Source organism: Balaenoptera musculus, chromosome 7 (assembly GCF_009873245.2).
Source record: "Balaenoptera musculus isolate JJ_BM4_2016_0621 chromosome 7, mBalMus1.pri.v3, whole genome shotgun sequence".
NCBI classification, from domain to species: domain Eukaryota; kingdom Metazoa; phylum Chordata; class Mammalia; order Artiodactyla; family Balaenopteridae; genus Balaenoptera; species Balaenoptera musculus.
The window spans coordinates 70,826,120-70,848,820 of record NC_045791.1 but is presented as its reverse complement, the minus strand read 5'-3'; the positions used below and the strand labels follow the sequence as shown (position 1 = coordinate 70,848,820).

Genomic DNA, 22,701 nt, shown 5'->3' with positions numbered 1-22,701 from the left:
GAAATCTAGATTGACTGCTCAGTTTCCAAACATAAGAAACTTATCTATGCATGAATAAAGTTTGTTTGTTTGTTTGTAACAATAGGATCATCTGGTGGGAGGCAGTTTGCAGATTTGGGTTTGGAAGTTAAGATGTGTCTAACCTTAGCAGCCCTGCAAAATGCTCCTCTTAACAGTGAGCAGATTATATTAAAGAATGTATTGGTGATAGACATGACTTCTAATGACATCTGTCCTTTCTGACACAGTCAGCCTGGGCTCCCACAAAGCTTTTTAGTTATATTGTACCAAGAATGCTCTAAAGAAAGTAAGGAAGAAGAGTGACTTCATAGGCTCTTTGGTTTTTCAGGTTTTCCTTTTGAGTACAATGGTTATTAGAGCTGAATAGCATTACAGGAAGGAAAAAAAAAAAGAGGAATACAGCCCAACTTGATAAAACCATGCTGTAAAATGAAGCTGAGTTTTCAGGTTAGGCTTGAAACATTAAAGTCACATATATTAAAGAAACTTTAGTGTCCCTTGATAGTTGTTCTTAATGGCAAATAAACATCTTTCTGGAAAGTCATAATTTCTGAGGAATTGGAAGGTATAAGCATATTCAAGGAAAATAATAATGATATAAGGACTTTCTTCAAAATTGGAAATATAGAATAGTGTCAAGAAAGGTCTATTTTATTGAAAGTCTCTCTCAGATAACAGGTATTTCTATTCTAGGGAATTATATTAAAAATTATGTGTATGATGGCTGGGGCAGGGTGGTAAATGAGCAAGAGAAAGTCTCATATTCTTTAAAACAGGGGTCCCCAACCCCTGGGCCACAGACCAGGGCGAACCAGCGAAGCTTCATCTGCCGCTCCCCGTTGCTCCCCATCGCTTGCATTACCGCCTGAACATCCCCCCAACCCCTGTCCGTGGAAAAATTGTCTTCCACAAAACCAGTTCCTGGTGCCAAAAAGGTTGGAGACTGCTGCTTTAAAAGATTATCTTAGGCCTATTGATTGTTAGCAGTTGACAATGTTCCAGGTTGTACTGGTGACTACCGAAGTTTCTAAGAATTAGCAGAAGAGAAAGGTATCATTCCTCATGGACAATGATGTAGGCTTTTTCGTTTTGGTTTTGGTTTTTAAGTAGTCTTTTCTCCTATTTGATTATTTGCCTCACAATGTGGATGTCCTTCCTGCAAGGGTGATTGGGAGGCAAGTTGGACTGGTGCACCACTTGCTTATTTACTAGAGCTAACAGATCATTGCCATTCAATCTATGAGTGAGAAGTAATGCATGGAAATAAGAGCAACGTGTGAGAGTTATTGGACCAGGAATGATGTAGGCAAATACTAGAGAGTACTGAGGAATGGATTTGCTTATTCAAGATCACATAGGATATCTGTGTGTCTCTGACAATAGCCAATGAGGATCAGTGGGCAGTAGTCACAATAAGCAGTCATGAAGTTATGGGTTGGCTAACAATGGTAGCAAAATCTCTCTTTCTTACTTTCCAACCTCCAAGTTCTCGTCAGCACATGCAGTCACATTCTTCTGATTCATTCAGTCTTTCCATTCTAGTCCCTAATGTGTTGGTTGTACTATGAAAATAAACACTTGACTAAGTAGAAAATTTAATCACAACTGAGTAATCCATCCCTAGCTTATTCACAGACTTAGATTTCTGCAGGATTTAATTAGTAAGTTGGTCTCGCTGAATGCATCTTCCATTGACTTGTAAATCTAAAAGCGTTTTGATCTGAATAATGATGGCGGGACCAAAGTAATTTTGATTAACCAGGTCTGACTGTAAATAAATTGGAGTTCTGACTTTTGATCTAAAAGAGATTCTCATTCTTTTCTTCATAGATTTTCCTTTTTTTTTTTTTAATGCTATTTGACACTGAATGGAGGTGACAAGTTGTGATCTCTAGGAATAAAAGGCAGTAGAAGATATAACTTTATATTTATTACATTTCATTGAACTTACAAATCATTCTTTGTCTGGAAAATGGTTTCCTATTGGGCAGTCTGCTCAATAGCCTCACTGTCAATTTCACTTTTTTGCCTTATAAGAAATGTATTGACTAGAAGCCCAGATTCAGGTGCAACAGCATGACTTCTTTTCTTAGGTGTTTCTGTCTCACTAATAAGGCTTTAGTAGGCTACTTGTCTCTGGTTTGCAAAGATGATTCATTTTATAGTGAAGAAACCATTAAAGCTTCCCATCACTATTTTATAATGATACCATAGACTTAAGTGACCATTTTTTTTCAGTCTATTCCTCCTTTCTTCACTAGCTACTTAATTTGGGTCAAATCAAACACAAATTGTCTTAAGAATCATGGTCCTTGATTTTTAGAAACATACATGGGGAATACAAGCCAAAATACTACTGCCATTTTTCTTGATTTTCTCCAGCCATATGTACTTAGCAGAAAACATATAGATGAATAGGCAAGATGTTCACTCAAAATTTTAATTATTATGTTCTAGACATAGTGATAAGCATTTAAAATGTGCTGTTGTGCAGTTATCCTCAAAATAGTCCAATGAGATAGACATTAGTATACCCACTGACTAGAGGACCAATAAGCTTAGGAAGGTTGAATAATGTTCCTTATGTTATCCAATGAGTATGTTTGGAGCTTGGAATACATAAGCTTTTATGCATTTTCTATTATGTGTGTGGAAGTATAGAGAGCTAAACAAGACATGGCTCTTGATTTAAAGACGTTTACACTTAGTGGGAAAGGAATAAGAAACTATACACATTCAACTAAAACACAGGTAGAATGTATTAATGCTGTTAATAGTACAACCTGTTATTAGCCTCTGATGATTTTATAAGTAATACTGAATTAAGCTTTCAAATTAATTCAGATAAAGTCAGTTAAAATTCTAGCTGTGAAAAGATACAAAAAGGAGACTTGACAAATGTTGACCATTCAAGCACTGTCCTGTCCAAAGTGATTGTGCTGTGACTTAGGACTCAGTTCAGTTGACAGGACTATTTTCCTATTATAGAGATGAATGCGTCAGCCTTTCTTTATCTGTTACCTTAAAACAATCAAATCTTATGATTAGAATCCTTATTTGAGTCTACGTTTACTAAGAAGGGTTTTTATTATAAATTGTTTTACCAATTAGCTTGCCTTTAAGGAAAGGATAGCCTGGCCCAATGACTTGCTCCTTAGTCATGTAAGCAGTTAATGACTTGACATTCTGATTTAATAAAGGGTTAAACCTTGTGAATTTAGTTAGTCTGGGTCTCCACCAAGGCTGACAATTCAAACTACTGCTCCTTCATGACAGTGCTAATGTCTAACATAATGACAAAGAAAACTACTGGGGAGGCATCCATTCTTCCCTGTGTCAGCCTTCTGTAGATTTTCATACATCACGCCTCTTTCTATGAGTGCCTCTCAATAAAGTGTCATGGAGGCAAACAAGTAGAAGTAGTAGTTTATTTTAATTGCTCTAAAACAGCAAACACTAATTCGTAGCAGTGGCATTTGATATAGGTCTTGAACCTTGAACACTGGTTGAGATTTCAATGTAAACTGAGGACATATCAGACAAAGAATACTAGTATTAGTCTTATTTCCCAGTATTAACATTAAAAATATATAGCCAAATGTATTTAGAATGGAATGAAGTGGGGAGACAGAAGGAAGATGATGTCTCCACTTAACAGGTGGAAGCAAATGGAAACTCCATGGTCTTGACTCTAAACTAGGAAATAGAGTGTTTCTAGGGAATGAGTTCTCAGAAACTGACAACTTTCAGGAGTTGTAATTATGTGGGAGGGAGGGGAGAAACGTGGAGAAAGAGAAAGGCAGAGGGAGGTTATTGTCTTTTCTGCCAGCATCGCTTAGGGTATAGCCACTTTTAATCACAAAGGCAAAAGTTAAGCTCACTCTTCCACTGATTTCAAAACTGAAAGATGCTTTTGGGTGCAGATAGACTCACCCACAGTTGTGGTATTTGGAAAACATATTAGCTCTTATATAAAAAGATATTCATTTTTAAACTGTTTTTCCCTTTGTAATGCAATGTACAAGAATATAAGCCTTAATTATGTGTTTATTTGCCACAAGTCTTAGACTGTTTAATTTCTAAGTCTCACTGATTGCTATAAGTATCTCATTTTTAATTTTTTGTGTTAAAGGCACCAAATTCATCTTGATTAAAATAAAAATGAGAAGTTTTAACATAGTCAAGTTTAGGAATTATTCCAAAGCTAGATAATACTTTGTTCATGAAGTTTAAGAATGAAAATAATAAAGAATTTATTTTATAAGTTATAGTATAGAAATTAGATTGATGTGAATGTTTTTCAAATTAAATATTAGTAATTTTTTAAAATTATAGTACCGTATTAATGGAGAAAGTAAACATGAATTTTTTTTAATAAAGTCATACACATTTTTTGAATATGTTTTTCAAGCATAAACAAATTATTTCCTTTTTTCCCCCCAGATGCAGGATCAGGATCTGGAGATGGAGGTAGGAGTTGCCTTTTTATATATTTGAAGACTTACATGTGGATATTATTCATGGATATTTACTTATGTATTTGCCATCTCAAATATCTGAGACGAATTCACATTTTGCATTCTAGGAAAGGGAAGACAAAAACAATCATTCTCCATACTAAGTAAATGTATATACCATGCAAATTATTTGATGTATTTATGAATATATCACATTCATTTATGTGTTTGTGTTTGAGTTAACTTTGAGATAAATCTGCATGTCAAACTTCCTAACAGAAGCCTCCAATCATATTTGGCAGGACAGAAAACTCATGAGAAAATAATTTAAATATTGGGTTTTTAAAATATATAATTACAAGGTATTGATATTAACACATACAGAACTATCATGTATATAAGAACATAATTATCAAATTAATAGTTTGAAACTGAAGGAGCTTTAGTTCATAAAAGTAAAAAAGATAAACTTTAAACCAGTGAAAATAAGATAGTGTCTTTACTTCTTTGATTAAATTAATCTATAGTTATTTTTACTAAAACAAGATATATGTTTTCATGATTTAGTTGTGTGTTTAAAGAAGTATGTAAGATAAGAGACAGGCAGAAACTTTCAAAATCTGATCTGACATACTTACTGTCAAATAAGATTTTATTTATGGATTGAACCTTCATTGTAAATTTCCCAAACTGCTTCTCCAAATGAAATCCAAACAAAATTCTACCTTTATACACAACAAGAAAAAATAGAAACAACTAAATATAATTTCAACAATAATAATGAAAACAGAATGAGTAAAACATAAACATTCTCTCAAGGCCTCGCTGAAGTTGTATAAAATGATTAAATGTATGTTTCAAGTAAATTTTAGTTTTTAAATGAAGAATTTGATAAAAGATGAGGAAACGAAGGCCTTGGAGTCAGGAAAGTCAGATCTCTACTGCTCATCTTATCTGGTTTGGGCAACACTTTAAAAATTTATCAAGTCGCCCTATGTAATGAATGAAAGGCTTAACTAGTTCAAATAAGCAACACCCAGAGAATAAAATTAGAGCAGCATATTGGAGCACAATTTTTTTTCTAAAGACTAAAGACTAAAACTGAATAGGAGTCAAGACTCAGTACCGTGAGAGTATGAATTTATTTCCATGTCATTAGGCATATGACATTAGGCTGTCATTTGATGTTAAGACAGTCTTTTACTATTTCTAATAAAATTTTTTTTCTCTAGCTGATTAATATAGTATTCGCAAGAAAACTTCCCTAGAAGTTTTGAAAAGAAGAGCTCTAAGAAAATTAAATTTTAAAGCGAAAAAGAAAGGAAAAAAGATAGTTCCTTGAGTAGATATTTCACTATTGGAATATTAAGAAATTAATCAATTTTTTTAAATGTTGATTTTGGAAGGAAGCAGGTCTATGCAAAATTCTATATATTTTCCAGCTATTTAGTTTTATGTGTAGACTACTTAATTTGGCAGATACTGTGTTGTTTCAACTGTTCCACTGTTCACACAATGTCTCGTTAATTTTTTAGCATCTTTAAAAACAAAACAGAGTGTCTTCATTGCTCCTTTTGTTAAAGCATCATGGTATACGTTTTTCTAATTGAGTCTTCTCCTCATATCATACATCATTTCTTCATTTACTTAATAAGGTGTAGTGGATATTCAGACACTAGTTTCCAGTTTTTCGTTCACTGTAATTAGCACAGGCAATTGACAGTGAAGTCAACCTCACTCCTCCTTGTTGCATTTTATATTGAAATCTTAGGTTCATCATTTTATCTTGTGATCTGAATAAGGTGATTTTTTAGGAAATCATTTTAATTTCATGAATATGACATTTATAACTTAAATTTCATATATTAGTTAGAAACTACTTTCATTTATTTTTTCTCCTTTTGTATTTTTACTCTTCCTTTCAATTATAGGTACTTTATAGTAACTTGGAGAAAAACAAAAAAAAACAAAGCAAATTCTTAAGAGATAATTGCTTTGAGAAGAAAAAAAAGCATATAACCTTTGCTCTGAGAAGAAAAAATAGCATATAACCCATTTAATTCTGAGTTGTATTCTTTTTAAAGAGTTGATCTGAAAGTTGTGGTAAATGAGTATTTACTTCTAGCTGCATAATCCTTTTTCATTTTTAGTCAGAGACACAACAGTGTTTTTGTTTTGTTTTTACTGAATTAATTTTTTCTACTCTATGTGTTACTTTGCTCTGAAATACTAATGGTTTTAATTTTCTGTGATTTTTTTACTCTAGTACAAAATGACAAAAAGCTTAATAACTAGAACCTAAAAACATAGAGAGACCTGCACAGTTCCATTTCACATATCCATTGGATTGTACATAAAATACGTTTGACTTGCTACCTCTGCTATACAGAGGACGGACTTGCTCTGTATTCTGACTGAGTTCCTATTACCAAAATATCAGAGGAGCCAGAATCAGTTTCCTTTGAATTAACCAGAAGTGATTGAATTACCTGTGATTGTTTGGTTAATCCAACAATTCTAGCTAGTGATCGTTCTAACCAGTCTCTGTAGGATATAGTCTCAATAACGTGTATTTGGTTAATAATTGGGGCATCTTTGCAAGCACTTTGGCTGGTTAATGGTTATTTTTCTAATTTCTTTTAACAAAAGTTAATATAATTCCCAAATAGAGTGCACTGATCTGAATAGTGAAGCGAACAATTTTATTTGGAAAACACTTATGTGTATGACTATCATAAATGATATCATTAAACCTCCAAATCCAAAATCACTTAAAAAATACATCAATTTTTACTTTTTAGATTGTCCTATATTCTTAAACGAATAAATATTACATTAGCATTGAAGATTAGACCTGATTATTTTTAAAATAATTTAAGTTTAGCTCATTTGCACAAGGTCATATCTGTCATTTACTGCACTTGAGGGAACATTTTTACTACAATATAAAAGGGATCTAAATGTTTCATAAAATTTACGTTAACTTGTTTGTATACATTTTATAGAGGGTTTAAAAATCTTTAACTATCGATTTGTTTATTCAGATGAAACAATTCAAAGGGCTTATTACTTTATTTAGTAAAACATGTTTACCGTGTCTTCAACATGGTCTGCAAAATGTGCATTCATTCATCAAGGTAATTTGTAGAGTAATAAACAAATACTGCATACAAATCTTAAAGGTTGGCTTTTCCCATTTCAGTGACTGTATCCTCTTGTTTTAGTGTTTAAGAAAACTCATTAATACAAAGAATAATCTTGTATTATTAATTTTGAGCATAAGACCAGCTGTTTATGGAATTCTTTGTTTCCAAACAAAAATGTTTAGTTGGAAAGGCATCTACATCAAAGAATCTTTTGGATAGCCTCATACTTGAAAAATCAATTCAGGATAAATTATAACTAATTATATATGTCCGATAGGAAGGTAGTATGTGGTCATGTGTGGACCAAATTCCAAAGAATTTTAGAAAGTAGTAGAAAGAAAGGGGTTGGTGTTTCAAGTACTTATATATGTGGAGATTGAATGTTGTAAATAAGAAAACAGGTGTGTGTAGGAGGGTTAATAACATCTTCTCCACCCACAGACTTCCTTAAGCAACAAACACTGCAGTAAGGAAGAAGTATTAAAGGAGCCTCCTTTCAAAATCTAAGGGTGTGTGGGTGATTAAGGGATAATTTTTAACACCTGCTTTTCTTTCATTGTCTTTCAGTCATATTATAAAGATAAGACCATGAATATTTTCCATTACTCTTTTTTTTTTTATGTCTGAAACATTTATATTAACATATTTCCATACAAATAACCCAATGAAAGTTTAGTATTAGTTGTTTTGTTTGTTTTTTTATACTGCAGGTTCTTATTAGGCATCAATTTTATACACATCAGTGTATACATGTCAATCCCAATCGCCCAATTCAGCACACCACCATCCCCACCTCACTGCAGTTTTCCCCCCTTGGTGTCCATATGTCCATTCTCTGCATCTGTGTCTCAACTTCTGCCCTGCAAACTGGCTCATCTGTACCATTTTTCTAGGTTCCACATACATGCATTAATATACGATATTTGTTTTTCTCTTTCTGACTTACTTCACTCTGTATGACAGTCTCTAGATCCATCCACGTCTCAACAAATGACTCAATTTCGTTCCTTTTTATGGCTGAGTAATATTCCATTGTATATATGTACCACAACTTCTTTATCCATTCGTCTGTCGATGGGCATTTAGGTTGCTTCCATGACCTGGCTATTGTAAATAGTGCTGCAATGAACATTCGGGTGCATGTGTCTTTTTGAATTACGGTTTTCTCTGGGTATATGCCCAGTAGTGGGATTGCTGGGTCATATGGTAATTCTATTTTTAGTTTTTTAAGGAACCTCCATATTGTTCTCCATAGTGGCTGTATCAATTTACATTCCCACCAACAGTGCAAGAGGGTTCCCTTTTCTCCACACCCTCTCCAGCATTTGTCGTTTGTAGATTTTCTGATGATGCCCATTCCAACAGGAGTGAGGTGATACCTCATTGTAGTTTTGATTTGCATTTCTCTAATAATTAGTGATGTTGAGCATCTTTTCATGTGCTTCGTGGCCGTCTGTATGTCTTCTTTGGAGAAATGTCTATTTAGGTCTTCTGCCCATTTTTGGATTGGGGTGTTTGTTTCTTTAATATTGAGCTGAATGAGCTGTTTATATATTTTGGAGATTAATCCTTTGTCCGTCGATTCATTTGCAAATATTTTCTCCCATTCTGAGGGTTGTCTTTTCGTCTTGTTTATGGTTTCCTTTGCTGTGCAAAAGCTTTGAAGTTTCATTAGGTCCCACTTGTTTATTTTTGTTTTTATTTCCATTACTCTAGGAGGTGGATCAAAAAAGATCTTGCTGTGATTTATGTCAAAGAGTGTTCTTCCTATGTTTTCCTCTAAGAGTTTTATAGCGTCCAGTCTTATATTTAGGTCTCTAATCCATTTTGAGTTTATTTTTGTGTATGGTGTTAGGGAGTATTCTAATTTCATTCTTTTACATGTAGCTGTCCAGTTTTCCCAGCACCACTTATTGAAGAGACCGTCCCCTCCCCATTGTATATCTCTGCCTCCCTTGTCATAGATTAGTTGACCATAGGTACGTGGGTTAATCTCTGGGCTTTCTATCCTGTTCCATTGATCCATGTTTCTGTTTTTGTGCCAGTACCATATTGTCTTGATTACTGTAGCTTTGTAGTATAGTCTGAAGTCAGGGAGTCTGATTCCTCCAGCTCCATTTTTTTCCCTCAAGACTGCTTTGGCTATTCGGGGTCTTTTGTGTCTCCATACAAATTTTAAGATGATTTGTTCTAGCTCCGTAAAAAATGCCATTGGTAATTTGATAGGGATTGCATTGAATCTGTAGATTGCTTTGGGTAGTATACTCATTTTCACAATGTTGATTCTTCCAATCCAAGAACATGGTATATCTCTCCATCTGTTGGTATCATCTTTAATTTCTTTCATCAGTGTCTTATAGTTTTCTGCATACAGGTCTTTTGTCTCCCTAGGTAGGTTTATTCCTAGGTATTTTATTCTTTTTGTTGCAATGGTAAATGGGAGTGTTTCCATAATTTCTCTTTCAGATTTTTCATCATTAGTGTATAGGAATGCAAGAGATTTCTGTGCATTAATTTTGTATCCTGCAACTTTACCATATTCATTAATTAGCTCTAGCAGTTTTCTGGTGGCAGTTTTAGGATTCTCTATGTATAGTATCATGTCATCCGCAAACAGTGACAGTTTTACTTCTTCTTTTCCAATTTGTATTCCTTTTATTTCTTTTTCTTCTCTGATTGCCGTGGCTAGGACTTCCAGAACTATGTTGAATAATAGTGGTGAGAGTGGACATCCTTGTCTCGTTCCTGATCTTAGAGGAAATGCTTTCAGTTTTTCACCATTGAGAATGATGTTTGCTGTGGGTTTGTCATATTACTCTTAACAATTATTTCTGGATTAACTAGACTTTTGATAGATCCCTAAAAACAAAAAATAAGTCCAGTAAAATAACAACTATATTTTAACTATTAAAATAATTATAAATATATTATCCTGCTAGAAGTCTGGAAGAATTCATGATTAAATTTTAGTAACATCTTATGGGAAGTTGTATGATAATGTCTGTATAAATAAAATGTCTCTAAGATATACAGCATAGATACAATGGGTATATTTTTAATTCATGAGGTAAAATGAAGCACTGGGCCTACTTATATAACTTATATAACTATATAGTTTTAAGAGAATTCTTTAATAATTAATCTCTTTAATTAAGAGATTAATGTCAGATATGTACAGCAACAAATCAAACTAAATTCACATTCGTTATTTGTATAAAGTCTGATTTTTATTTTAATAATCCAGATAATTGTTATTACGATGACTTTCACGCACAAAATCGATTATGGTATGTTTCTATTTAATGCAAAATTGTCCTGTGCAAATTATCTTTGTATAATATTACTTGGATGTACATAATTAAGACATTTATTTCATATATACTTTGGATAGAACAAGAAATATTTACATTGCAACAAACTGTCAACCCTAGGCTGTTTCTGATAGGTAGATTGCTAAAAACTAGAAAACAGTATTGTAACAAGTTTGAGAACTTAAAAATTATTTTTAAAAAATTCTTTCTAATTTTCTAATGTCCATTGTTTCTAATGTGGATTTGATGCTATTCAGGAATTAAGTTAAATTGAACAAGCCTCCTGTAACCTGAGGGCCATGGTAAGGTTTCTGGAGCTGTAAAGCTGCATATGACACAGTTCTTTACATTCTAGGAGATTTACATGTAAATTCTTTTCTTATCACACAATGGGAAAATTATGATTCTAATTATCAAAAGAGAAATAATCCCCTGTAGAAATAAATTTTTAAGTATACTGTAAATAACAAGGAATTGAATATTCATTCCATAAAATATTCTTATATCAGGCTAAGTAATGTTTTCTTCCATGTTGCTATACCCATTCCCTTTCCTGACCTCAATCCGTACCTTCTCCACCTTACTGTCATGGTCAAGTTCTGGCAAGCACATGTGCCTCACCATGTGTTTTCTCCATTGGGTACACATTACAGCCAAAGTCTGACAGGCATCAGTTGTAAGCAACTTCATCTGAAATACTGATTCAACTAAAAAATTCTACCACGTATGCAAGGTTTGAGATTTTTCCAGGGCAATACATACGGGGAGGAAGCAGAAACTATCCTTGCATTTGCTGTCCTACACCTTAGAGCTGCTCTTCTGCCTGGAGATGAGTTTATAGATATCTGAACCACAATTGAAATTTATCTCAGGTTTTCATGGAGTAGAATCCATTTTGCTTTCTCTATACCTCAAAGAGAAACAATATTGTGATGTAGTAATGAAATAGAGGTAGGATGAATGAAGATAGTGGAAAATGAAATTGGAAAAATATAAAAGAAGGAGGGAAACAAAGTGAGAATGATGGAAACTGAAAAGGGAGGAGAAGCCTTTGTTACCAACATGGCTGTACTTTGTCTTCACACGTGACTACCATCTTAAAAGTAACTTTTTTTCCCAGTAGAATGGTAATAATTGATTGAATTTCCAGAGAAGATTGCTTGGGAATGTGAAATGGATACCACAAACATTTTTTTCTGAATCACCCATTTGGGTTTTTAAAAACTATATCCAGGAAAATAAATGTAAGCATTGTGTGCAGTGTGGTAGACCTGGCTTTGGGTTAAGAATCAGGTAATTTGTATTCTAGATTTTTAATTGGCTTGAAGGATGCCTATTTGATTTTACTCTTAAGCTCCTTAGAGATTCGTTTATTTTATTGGTAAAGGAGAATAATATCTGCTTATAGTAAACGATGGTTATAATAAACTAAAACTTATAATAAACAAAGAACTTTGGACTCCAAAAAATCAAAAATGAAATTAAAAGAATTTGTTACCTTTGCTCTTTTTTCCCATTTACTTTAAGAATATAATTTCTCTGAATGGTTTAATTAGAAATTTGGATCTTTTAATTAGTGATTTTTAAGTTCATGGTCTAAAGTACTGATGCTGAGATAATAAGAACTCTACAAATCCAACCACAGTATTTAGAGGAGATAGCTAGCTCTGCACCTTGAAGGGGTGTGAAATCATAGTGTTGATATGAAAGGAACTGCAGTTCTATGAGATAAATAAGAAATAAGGAATAACGTTTTAAAATTCAAAACAGTACATAATTCTTAAAACTACAATGGCAGGCATATTGCTGCCATAGAAATCTAAAAAAGAAGAAATGGGAGGGATTCACAATTTGAGGGATTCAGTATACTTACAAGGAAGAATTTTCATCAGGATGCTAAGCATTGCAGAGCTCTTCTAAGGGGATTTGAACTTTTTAGAAAGATTCTTTTAAAAGAGATGGAAAGATTTTATTATAGTTCTGCTTGATGTCAGAGCATGAATTAGATAAATCCATAAGGATGCCTAACTCAGGTATAATTGTTTGTAAAACGCTCTATGGTTTATAAAAAGCACTATCATAACATTAACTTATTTAATCACAACAGCAATCTTTGGATGTGTGGATGCTAATCAGAAAAAAAATAGCATTTTACCCACAATGCCAACCACAGTACATATGTTAACTAAGCCAGTCCTTGAATTTTAAGAAGGAAGGAAACTATGGTCTACAAGATTACCCTACCTCTTGCAGTAGCTGTTTGCAACATCTATATCAGACAGATGCCATAGTCTGTGGTTTATATAAATCATAAATCCTATCAACAATCATATGAGATTCATTATCCCATCTTCTTACCCCCTTCCCACTCTCATTTTTATTTCTGAAACCATCTATTCTATTCAGTGTAGTACTCAAACCCTTATGGGTTTTTGTGGTGGTCTGTTATCTAAGTTAATCATACTCATCAGTCTATAATAGTTCGTCATCTATTCTCTTCTATTAATTTTCCCCTTCATCTCCCTTCCCTAATCCCATTCCTTTTCTTTGATAAGTATTCACTGTAAGGTATTTCATATACTTTATTTTTTTTTTAAAGCTTAGTTAACATACATTACTTCACATAGTTACACATTGTTTTTCTTCTTGTGTTGATAACTTTTTCTTTTTTTAAATTTATTTATTTAATTTATTTTATTTTTGGCTGCACTGGGTCTTTGTTGCTGCACGCAGGCTTTCTCTAGTTGCGGTGACCGGGGGCTACTCTTCATTGCGATACGTGGGCTTCTCATTGCAGTGGCTTCTTTTGTTGCAGAGCACAGGCTCTAAGCATGCAGGCTTCAGTAGTTGTGGCACGTGGGCTCAGTAGTTGTGGCTCCTGGGCTCTAGAGCACAGGCTCAGTAGTCGTGGTGCATGGCCTTAGTTGCTCCGCGGCATGTGGGATCCTCCCAGACCAGGGCTCGAACCCATGTCCCCTGCATTGGCAAGCGGATTCTTAACCACTGCGCCACCAGGGAAGCCCCGGTATTTCATATACTTTAACTTCTTGGAGAAAAATATGATTGTGTGAGTAACAGCAGGAACTGGTAGTTAAAAACAGAGGCTTTGGAAGTAGACTCTGGGTTTGGTCCCGGCTCCACCACTTACTAGCTATGTAACCATGGACATGTTACTTACACAATCTGTTTCGGTTTCTTCATCTGTGATCCTTGCACGGTTTCCCAGGAAGTAGACTCTGAGGCTGAGATTTGTACATTCGAAGTTCACTGAGTAGTGCTCTCAGGATCAGCATCCGTGGGAGGGAAGGATGTACGATTGGGCAGATGGAGTAGGACTGGTGCAGTTTTAAAAAGCCACAGGGGGGCCCATAAGGAGCCCTCAATATGGGATGGCCCCTGTAAGTTGTGTTTAATCAGGATGATGGGGCTGGGCCTTCCCACCCCACCACTGATCACCACTGATGTGGGTGACCCCAAAAAGAGACTGTTACCCCTGGCCAGGTGGCTCTCTTCCGCTACAGACTAGACCTGGAGAGGGACTCCTCTGGGAGCTGTCTGTGTACAATATTCCCAGCAGCTGAGAAGGGGAAATGTGCACATTGCACCATGGCATCCTCTACGATCTGTAAAATTTAAAACAAGGAGCAAAACAGACAAAATTCCTGCCCTTGTAGAGTTTATTTCTTGTGAAAAGAGCCAAACAGTAAACAAATAAACAAAAAATATATATAGATTGTTAGATGCTGAGTGCCATGTAAGTGGGGAAAAGTGGGATAAGGGAAGGTACAGGGTTGCTAATATATTTGGGATGATCAGGAAGGCCTGGACAAAGATGAGGAGGAAATGAAGGAACAAGGCTTGCAAATAAGCGAGGGAAGGGCCTTCCAGGAGAACTGCAATGCAAAAGCTCTGAAGCAGGTGCATAACTGGGGTGTTCCAAGAAGATCACGGATGTTAGTTGGACTGAAGTGAGGGGGAGGGTGCTTGGAGATGAGGAAGAGATATGGGGGTGGCCCTGCAGACACTCCTATAGGGTTGGGCTCTTCCTGTGAGTGAGCTGGGAGCTGTTGAAGGTCTGGAGCATAGAGAATGTTGTGATCTGACTGGTGATTTTACAAGATCTGGGTTGAGAACACACTGTGTTGAAGTAAGGGAGGAAGTGGGGAAGACTTCTGTAATTAAAAGAAAAAAGATAACATTTTTTTGTCTGGTTTTCATTGCTGTTCAGGAGTCTGTGGTATATTCTCCAGAGTATCCCTTGTCTATCTCAGATGTACCAGTCTGCTACCCATCTGACCACTGTCTATGGTCCTTTACAAATAGATATCTTAGGTTGTGCAGTAGTCGAATCCATTTTTTTCTCTTAAGGTATTTTTGTATTTAGGGTTTTATTTAAGATGTCCTTCTCTTGTTTTGGTATTTGTAAGCAAGCAGAACATTTCAGGTATTACCAGACAGTATTTAATACATAGGTATCTCTCTGCATGCTGCAGTGCATGCCAAATTGCATTTGACTTTTGTTTCAAATTTGTATTTGAAAATATAGCTTTTTGTTTTACTGTACTAGATGTACCATACATATTGTAGCATATGATTTTCAATGTGTACTTAACAAAGAGCAATTTCATTTTCTCTGGTAAATTACATACTTGTTATAGCTTTGGGATTTTAAAAAAATCCAGGAATAAATGGAAAACTATACATTTAAATAATGTCAGCATTCTGGCTCAGTGAATCAAACCAAAAGAATTATTCCAGTGACTTTCAGTTAGTAAACTGGTTCTGAAGATATTTTAGTTTTGCATTCTTTGCTGATCTCTCTCTGAGAAGAATAAAAAGAGAACTAACTGGATTTTAAATAAGGCTGGACCGATGCTTCCAAGAACTTGTTTAGAGATGGATCATTAAAACTGGATCTATTCCTAATTAAATATTTATTTAATATTAAAAAATAAATAAATATATTTCTTCTAAACTTAACCTTCTCCCCCATTTTCTCGCATTTTCCAGCTGCTTTTCTAACCCCTTAATTCCATAGTTTGGCTGATTGGATGGCTATTCTGACATTACCTTCTGATGGTAAAGGCCACAAACAGAAAAATCAGTATTAGTGGGATCAGTTAAAGAGGGAAACAATTTCTAGTATGGCCTCTACACAAAATTCATGTACTCTGCACATATTTGATCCTGCTTAAATTGAGAAATTTTGCATTATCTTGGAGGCATTGAATTAGGGTGAGAGTCATTTTGGACACACTGACCGTCCTCTCCAGAGACTGTAGCACTAACAGAAAACCATAACCTTTGTCAAGCAGAATTTCTGACACATTGATTTAAGTGATAGTAGTGGAAACTTGGTGAAGAGATACATTGAGCCATATAGTATCATCTTTTCCTGAAAACTTCAAGCTTTCTGATGCAGTTTGAGATCTAATCCTTAAGGGTTGGAGAGTTTACAATGTTGAAGATTTTATTCAGTTACTCAAAAGACAACCATAATAGCAGCTTGAATGTGCTTATCTTTGAAAGTAAGTGTTATTTTTAAATATAATTAAAGAGAAATAGCTGACAGTTTAGAGAAAAAAAAGGAATTAGTAGTAGAGTTATTATACTGCCTCTTAAATAGTGGGATGATATTAAACCGTTATATTCTGGAAGCTCATGTTCTCACTGCTTTTGGTCCATGCTGCCCAACCGCGTTCAGGCATGGATTCAGGGAACACCCTTGACCTTTCATGAAGAGAGCGCTTCCTCACACCAAACTCTGCTTTGAAATAGAATGTGGCAGAGTTATAAAGCCAGTCCAACCCTATAAATCAGCACACTGTGCGAATTTTCTATTGTGAATAGGTCTCAGATCGCTATGTCCAGACCCTTACCAATCCCCTATTTCAGTCCCTAGTCATCTCTTATCTGTAACGTTAAAAAAAGCTTCCTAACACATCTCCCTTCTTCCAGTTTTGTTGTCCTAAAATTTTTCTTACTTGCACCATCAGAATGATTTATAGAAAATACTTATCTGAGCATATCATTCCCCTGCTTACAACCCAACAATGGCTGTCCATCATCCTTAGAATAAAAGTCAGTCTTCACAGTAGGAGGTACAAAGACCTCCAGAATTGCTCCAGTACCTGCCTCTCCATCCTTGTCATTAATCGTCTTCACCTCAGAGTTGACAACTCCAGTGTACCTTTTCACTGAGAGTAGTTCATTGGGATACAACGTCAATAGATTTCATGCCTCTTTGCTTTGCTAATGCTCTTCCCTCTTCCTGAAACCCATCCCATGCTTTTGCCTAAATATTATTCATCTTCCAAGACTAAATCAGGGATAATATAATCCAGCAAGATTTCCTTCAATCTGCTGATTGGACTAAATACAATTCTACTTTGTATCACCAATCTGGTTCATTGAAATAGCCTGCTTGTATATGTGCCTAGAGCTAATTATTAATACCCCTAAATGCAGACCACAAGGCCACGTGCTTAGTAGGATCTCATTAAATATTTGCTCTGCTGAACTAAAACCAACCAAAAAAAAGTGTGCTTAAATTTTGAAATGTTTCTCTTCACATTTGTGTACTACAGCTTAAATTATTTGAAATTCTGAAGTAAAAGTTAAATGTGAAGAGTTTTGTGTGCTAAAATAACTGTAGAATTATTTTAACTTAACAGAAAAGGACTAAAAAAAACAAAACAAAAAGTAAGAGAATGATCCATTCCACCGATAATAAGGCAAGAAGATGATATTCACAAGCCTAAAACAACTTCAGAAATAAGCACCTGCTTATCCAGGACCTAAAGAAAATCAAGGGAATCCAAGAGGAGCCTAGCAAAAATATAGGCTGCAAGTTTAAGCTAAAAGCCTTTGCATTTCCTTTGGATTTTCTATCAGTGCATGGCATCTGATACTAGTAATATCAATTTGTTCATTTGTGATTTACCTCATTCTCCTAAAAGTAGTGTGCAGAGAAAAAAAAAAAATGAAGTTATTTTAAGATTCTAGTTAGTTTGTAGGTAATTGAGGTAATTTTACCCTATGTGAATACTTTATCCCACATCCAAATTACTTATTAAAATACCAAATGACTTTGGCCAGAAAATAGAATCGCCTGGAAGTCCATTTGGTACCTTCATTTAATTTGACATTGAACCAAAACAAAAAAACCAAAAAAAACCTGGGAAAAAGCCTGTCTTTTCTGAGTTTTCAAGGAATTATAATGATTACCCCACATAAAATGTACTTTAACCATAGAATAATATTAGTTGGAAAATAAAACACTGGGTATTAGTTCTTTAGAAGTAGAAAGTTTCTTAATTTAACGAAATACGAAAGTAGAACCCTGTGAGCTTCAGCTTTCAGCTTATGAAATATGCAACAGTATGTGGAGGGGGAAAAGGGAGTCTCCATATGATGCCATGGAGATTCTAGAGGAAATGATTTTAAAGTAAGTCACTGCGCTGTCATCAGACTGAAAGTAAAGATGCAACCAGCAGAATTTCATAGAACTGCACCTGGCATGTAGTAGGTGCTTGATAAATATTTGTGAAATTAGTACATGGTTGAATGAACTGGCAGAGCAATGTCAACTCCTACAATAGCAATTAATTGATGCATGTGTGAACAAGGAGACCACTCTCCCACCTCCCAGTAACTGCTAACTACGGCCCTCGACTCAGAGTGGGCATCAGAAATACCATGAGATGTCATTCCTCAAGAAGTCCACGGAGTGATTCTATTTCTTCCACCAACTCTGAGTCACAGCTCTTCCCCACATCCCCATGCTCTTTTTTTTCCCATCTATTTCCCCCATGAATGAAACTGGAACAATATGGTAATGTTGTGCTCAGATATAAAAGAAGATATTTATAGGTGATAAAAAGGAGATTTTGGAGAAACAAGATAAGAGAGCAATCTGGTAAGAGAGAAAAGGACTTTTCAATGTAAAATGTCAGAAAAAGAGAGAAAGCAGCGATTTTCAACGTTTTGTGGAAAGAGATTTTTTAGTGTCCGTGTAAGGAACAAAAAATGTGGAATGTTAAATAGCTTCAGACTTGGGTAGGCTGTGCTAATGTTTTTTTATATGTTCCAACTCAACATTTCTTTCCATATTAACACAGCAAATATTTACTCATTTAGTGTATTTCTCCCTCAATAGTTTCTATACCCCAACACATACATGTTTTGAGAAGAAAATCAAGAAAAACTTGTTCCAAGCGTAGAGTTTCTTCCTAACTCTATCCTGCACAGATTTTTCTCACCTATGTACCATTTAAGGCTGCCAGAGGATATTTCATTAGGAAAAATAGATTTTGTTCTTGCCAGACAAGACAAAGGTTGAAATCAATGCTTCATACTGCTAAGTAAGAGATCTGACAACTTTCCCTTACTTTTGAAATGTGTTCAGTAGAACTTGAATGCCTCAAGATGCTATTATACCAGAGGGTATCCAGTTAAGCGAGATGGAGAAATGGAGCATATTTTGACCCATTCTGAAGAGTCACAGATAGGGCGACTAACTTGCTCCAATTTGCCCAAGACTTTTCCAGTTTTCACATGGAAAATCCTGCATCCCAGGAAATTCCACAGTCTTGCAAAAACAAGGATGATTGGTCACCTTAATCACATAGGCAAGGCTAAGAAATCTTACAGTAAAGAAGCTTGCTAAATTTTGTTTGAACGATATTTTAAAAGAACACCTGACCATGAAACATTTTTCTTAAACAGATATATTAAAAATCAAAGGAATTAATAATCTGCGTTACACACTTTGGGAAACTCTGCTTCAACCCCATCCATTTGTCTCTTTGCCCCTGCAATCTCATTAGCGGTATTCTCTTTATTGCCCTGTCTTGCAGGGCATATGGAAACCTTCAGGAATGATCTACTGATTGTAATTGCTTGAGTCTCCTTCTGAACCTTAGACTACTTAAGCCTTAAGCTGGAAACTTAAAAGAATTTCCATATAGAAAGTATTTCATCACTTCGAAACCATTTTCTTTTCTGTCTCTTTCACAAATATTTACCTGTCTTAATGCAGATCTTTTAGGAATTTCTGCAAGAAGGTAAGGAAAATCTTTAAAAGATCTATATTCCAAGTTCTTTTCTTATTTGCAATTATGTAATTCTGGATGAGTCTTGAATATATGTTGGGCAGTATGCATACATTAAAAATATATATATTAGTAGAGAGTTTGGGGGCTGCCATTCTATGACAACATAAGCATTCATGGAACTCTCCTCTGATCCCTCTCTCTGTAGGAATAACCATACCTGAGGGGAGAGGACAAGGAGATAAAAATGCCTAGAATGGAATATAAACCTTTTCAATGTTTGGGAAGGGAGAAGAATTCAGATCTAGAGCCGCTTAGTTCCATTCAACCATTTTCTTTTTTTAGCCAACAGTTCAAGGCTTGATATGGTCGAGCACAACCTATACTTGCCACTGCATCACAAACTAGTACAGGTGCCTCTTCCTGCACCTGCAAATTTGGTCATAGAAGGCAAAGTCCATTTTAATGAACTACAAAGGATTGGCTGAGTGGATTCATGAAATGGACTCCGTTACACTGAATAATGTATTTGTTTCAACAAAGACTTAAATTTTTCTAAATTCAGAGATTTTTTTTCTAACTTTTTCTAAGTAGTTTTCAGCTCTAAATATCTGAGAATTAAAAAGTACTATTTCTGACATTTCTAGCACACTGTATTTACTGATAATGCTGAGGGAGCATTCCTTCTGACAAAATTTCTAATTTTTGTACCTCTGGGACAAGGCCAAGCAAAAGAAAAATGCTTTAGCTGCATACTACTCCCTGAGGTTACTGAGAATGAAAAGGAATAGCTGGAAAAGTACTTCAAATAGTGTATTGCTTTTAGCTGTGCTGCTTTCAAACTGGGCAATTATAGAAACACTGATAGAGACACATCAGTGCTAATTTACATATACATATAATCGCATGAATCACTAAAGTTCATATAGCTTATCTGTTCCAATAATTGATAAGCCCAGTGTAATAATCTAAAGACTGATTTATACTGTCTTTTATTAAGATACTTATAATGATCACCTACTCTGTGTCAGGTATTTTATAGCCGCATAGTAAATACTTGTTACAACTCTTCAAGAAAGACATATCATCTCCATTTTCCAATGAAGAAAATAAAAGACACAAAGGTTAATTTACTTCTCCACAACCATGTAGTTAGTGGCACAGCCAAGCTTTAAACCCAGGCCCCTGAAGCTCCATGGTTACTCTTTTCTCCACTGTCTCCTGTGTAGTCTGCCATATATTCAAAAGTCAGAGATTTTAAATGAAAATATATAACCTTTCATATTAAAATATGTTAAACATTTATTAATTTGATTAAAAGGAGGCCTCTGCTGTTTAATAGGAATTTTGCGCTAATCAGAGAAACATCTACGCTTTTTGTTTTGTGTGATGTGACTTTGGCTTATTAGTCCTTTGCACACACACACGCACACACATACACAGTTTTGTTTTGTTTTTTAACTGAGAGCATTTATTCCACTAGCATTTATTGTTAATACAGTACTTGCCTCTGTGTTACATTAAATACTCTCTTTATTTGATACCATGGCACAATATTATACTTTGTGACAGTCATGTTTTAGATGCTTGAGATACAGAAAAAAAAGTCCCTGTTTGTGAAGCTTATTTCTAAAGGAAAGAAACAGGCATAAGTTGTTTCTTATAAATAAACAAGAACATTTCAGAGAATAATAATTTCTTTTAATAAAGTAAAACAGGGTGACATAATTCTGAGTGACTGGGTTTTATGGGAAGAGTGAGATTTGCAATGAACGCCTGAATTATAAGAAAGAAATGTGCACCGAGAACCCGAGGCAGGGTACTCAGAGCAAAGAGAAAAGCAAATGCCAATGCCCTAAGGGAGACCTTAGTTAAACCCGGAAACAGAAAGAAGGTAAGTGTAGTTTGAACACAGTGATTGAGCAAGAAGATGGTAGAAGAAGAGAGTGGAGAAGTGATAAAGAATTTGGCTTTTATTTATAGTGTCATGGGAAGTGTTTGAAGGAGAGTAATATAATCTGGCTTATATTTTTAAAAGACTGCTCTGGCTGCTGTGTGGAAAATGAATTATAGATGAAAAAAGAGAGGAAGCAAAGAAATCAGCAAAATGGATTATTGTCCTAGAATAGGTAAAGATGGCCCTGATCTAACTAGGGTGGTGGCAAAAAAGATGGTGAGATGGTGACAGATATTCTGGTGTCCCAAGTCTACTCAAATTACCTTTCATTTCTTTCCATATTGGCATTGGTGTGAACAAAAATGTTATATGCCAATGCAAAGAAGGATCTGGAAAGGAGAAGGAAAAAAGATAACAATCCTCTACCTCATTTTGTGCTCTTGAAATTCTCCATACACATTCAGCATGAATGAATATATAGGTTTACTTTTAAGACATGAAAATGTTTCATAAAAAGCATCATTTTAAAAAACCAAAGCCCATGCATTAAGCCTACTGTATTCATCTAAGGCAATTTTCTCAGACTTCAAGAGGGAAGCAGATTGAGGTACTTTTGGGATTTTCAACCAGTGGCTTTTCAATAAAGCCTGCATCTATTGATGTTTTTGTTTTTCATTTACCATTTTAAATTTATACCACTTAAGCATCATCACTGGTATGGCAGTAAAAGGTAAAATATAAAAATAGCTCTATAATTTGGCTTTTAAATGGCTTTATGTATTTATATTCTATGTAGGATATGTAACAGATTGTGAT

At 34.9% G+C, this 22,701-nt stretch overlaps 1 protein-coding gene across 1 annotated transcript in view; it reads left to right on the top strand.

The window, feature by feature from the left end:
* The window catches only part of TMEFF2 (transmembrane protein with EGF like and two follistatin like domains 2), a 249,896-nt gene that overhangs the window by 11,125 nt on the left and 216,070 nt on the right, over positions 1–22,701 (top strand). The window contains exon 4 of the mRNA XM_036858121.1: positions 4,465–4,491. Coding sequence (XP_036714016.1) covers positions 4,465–4,491 — 27 coding nt within the window. The remainder of the gene's footprint in view (positions 1–4,464; positions 4,492–22,701) is intronic.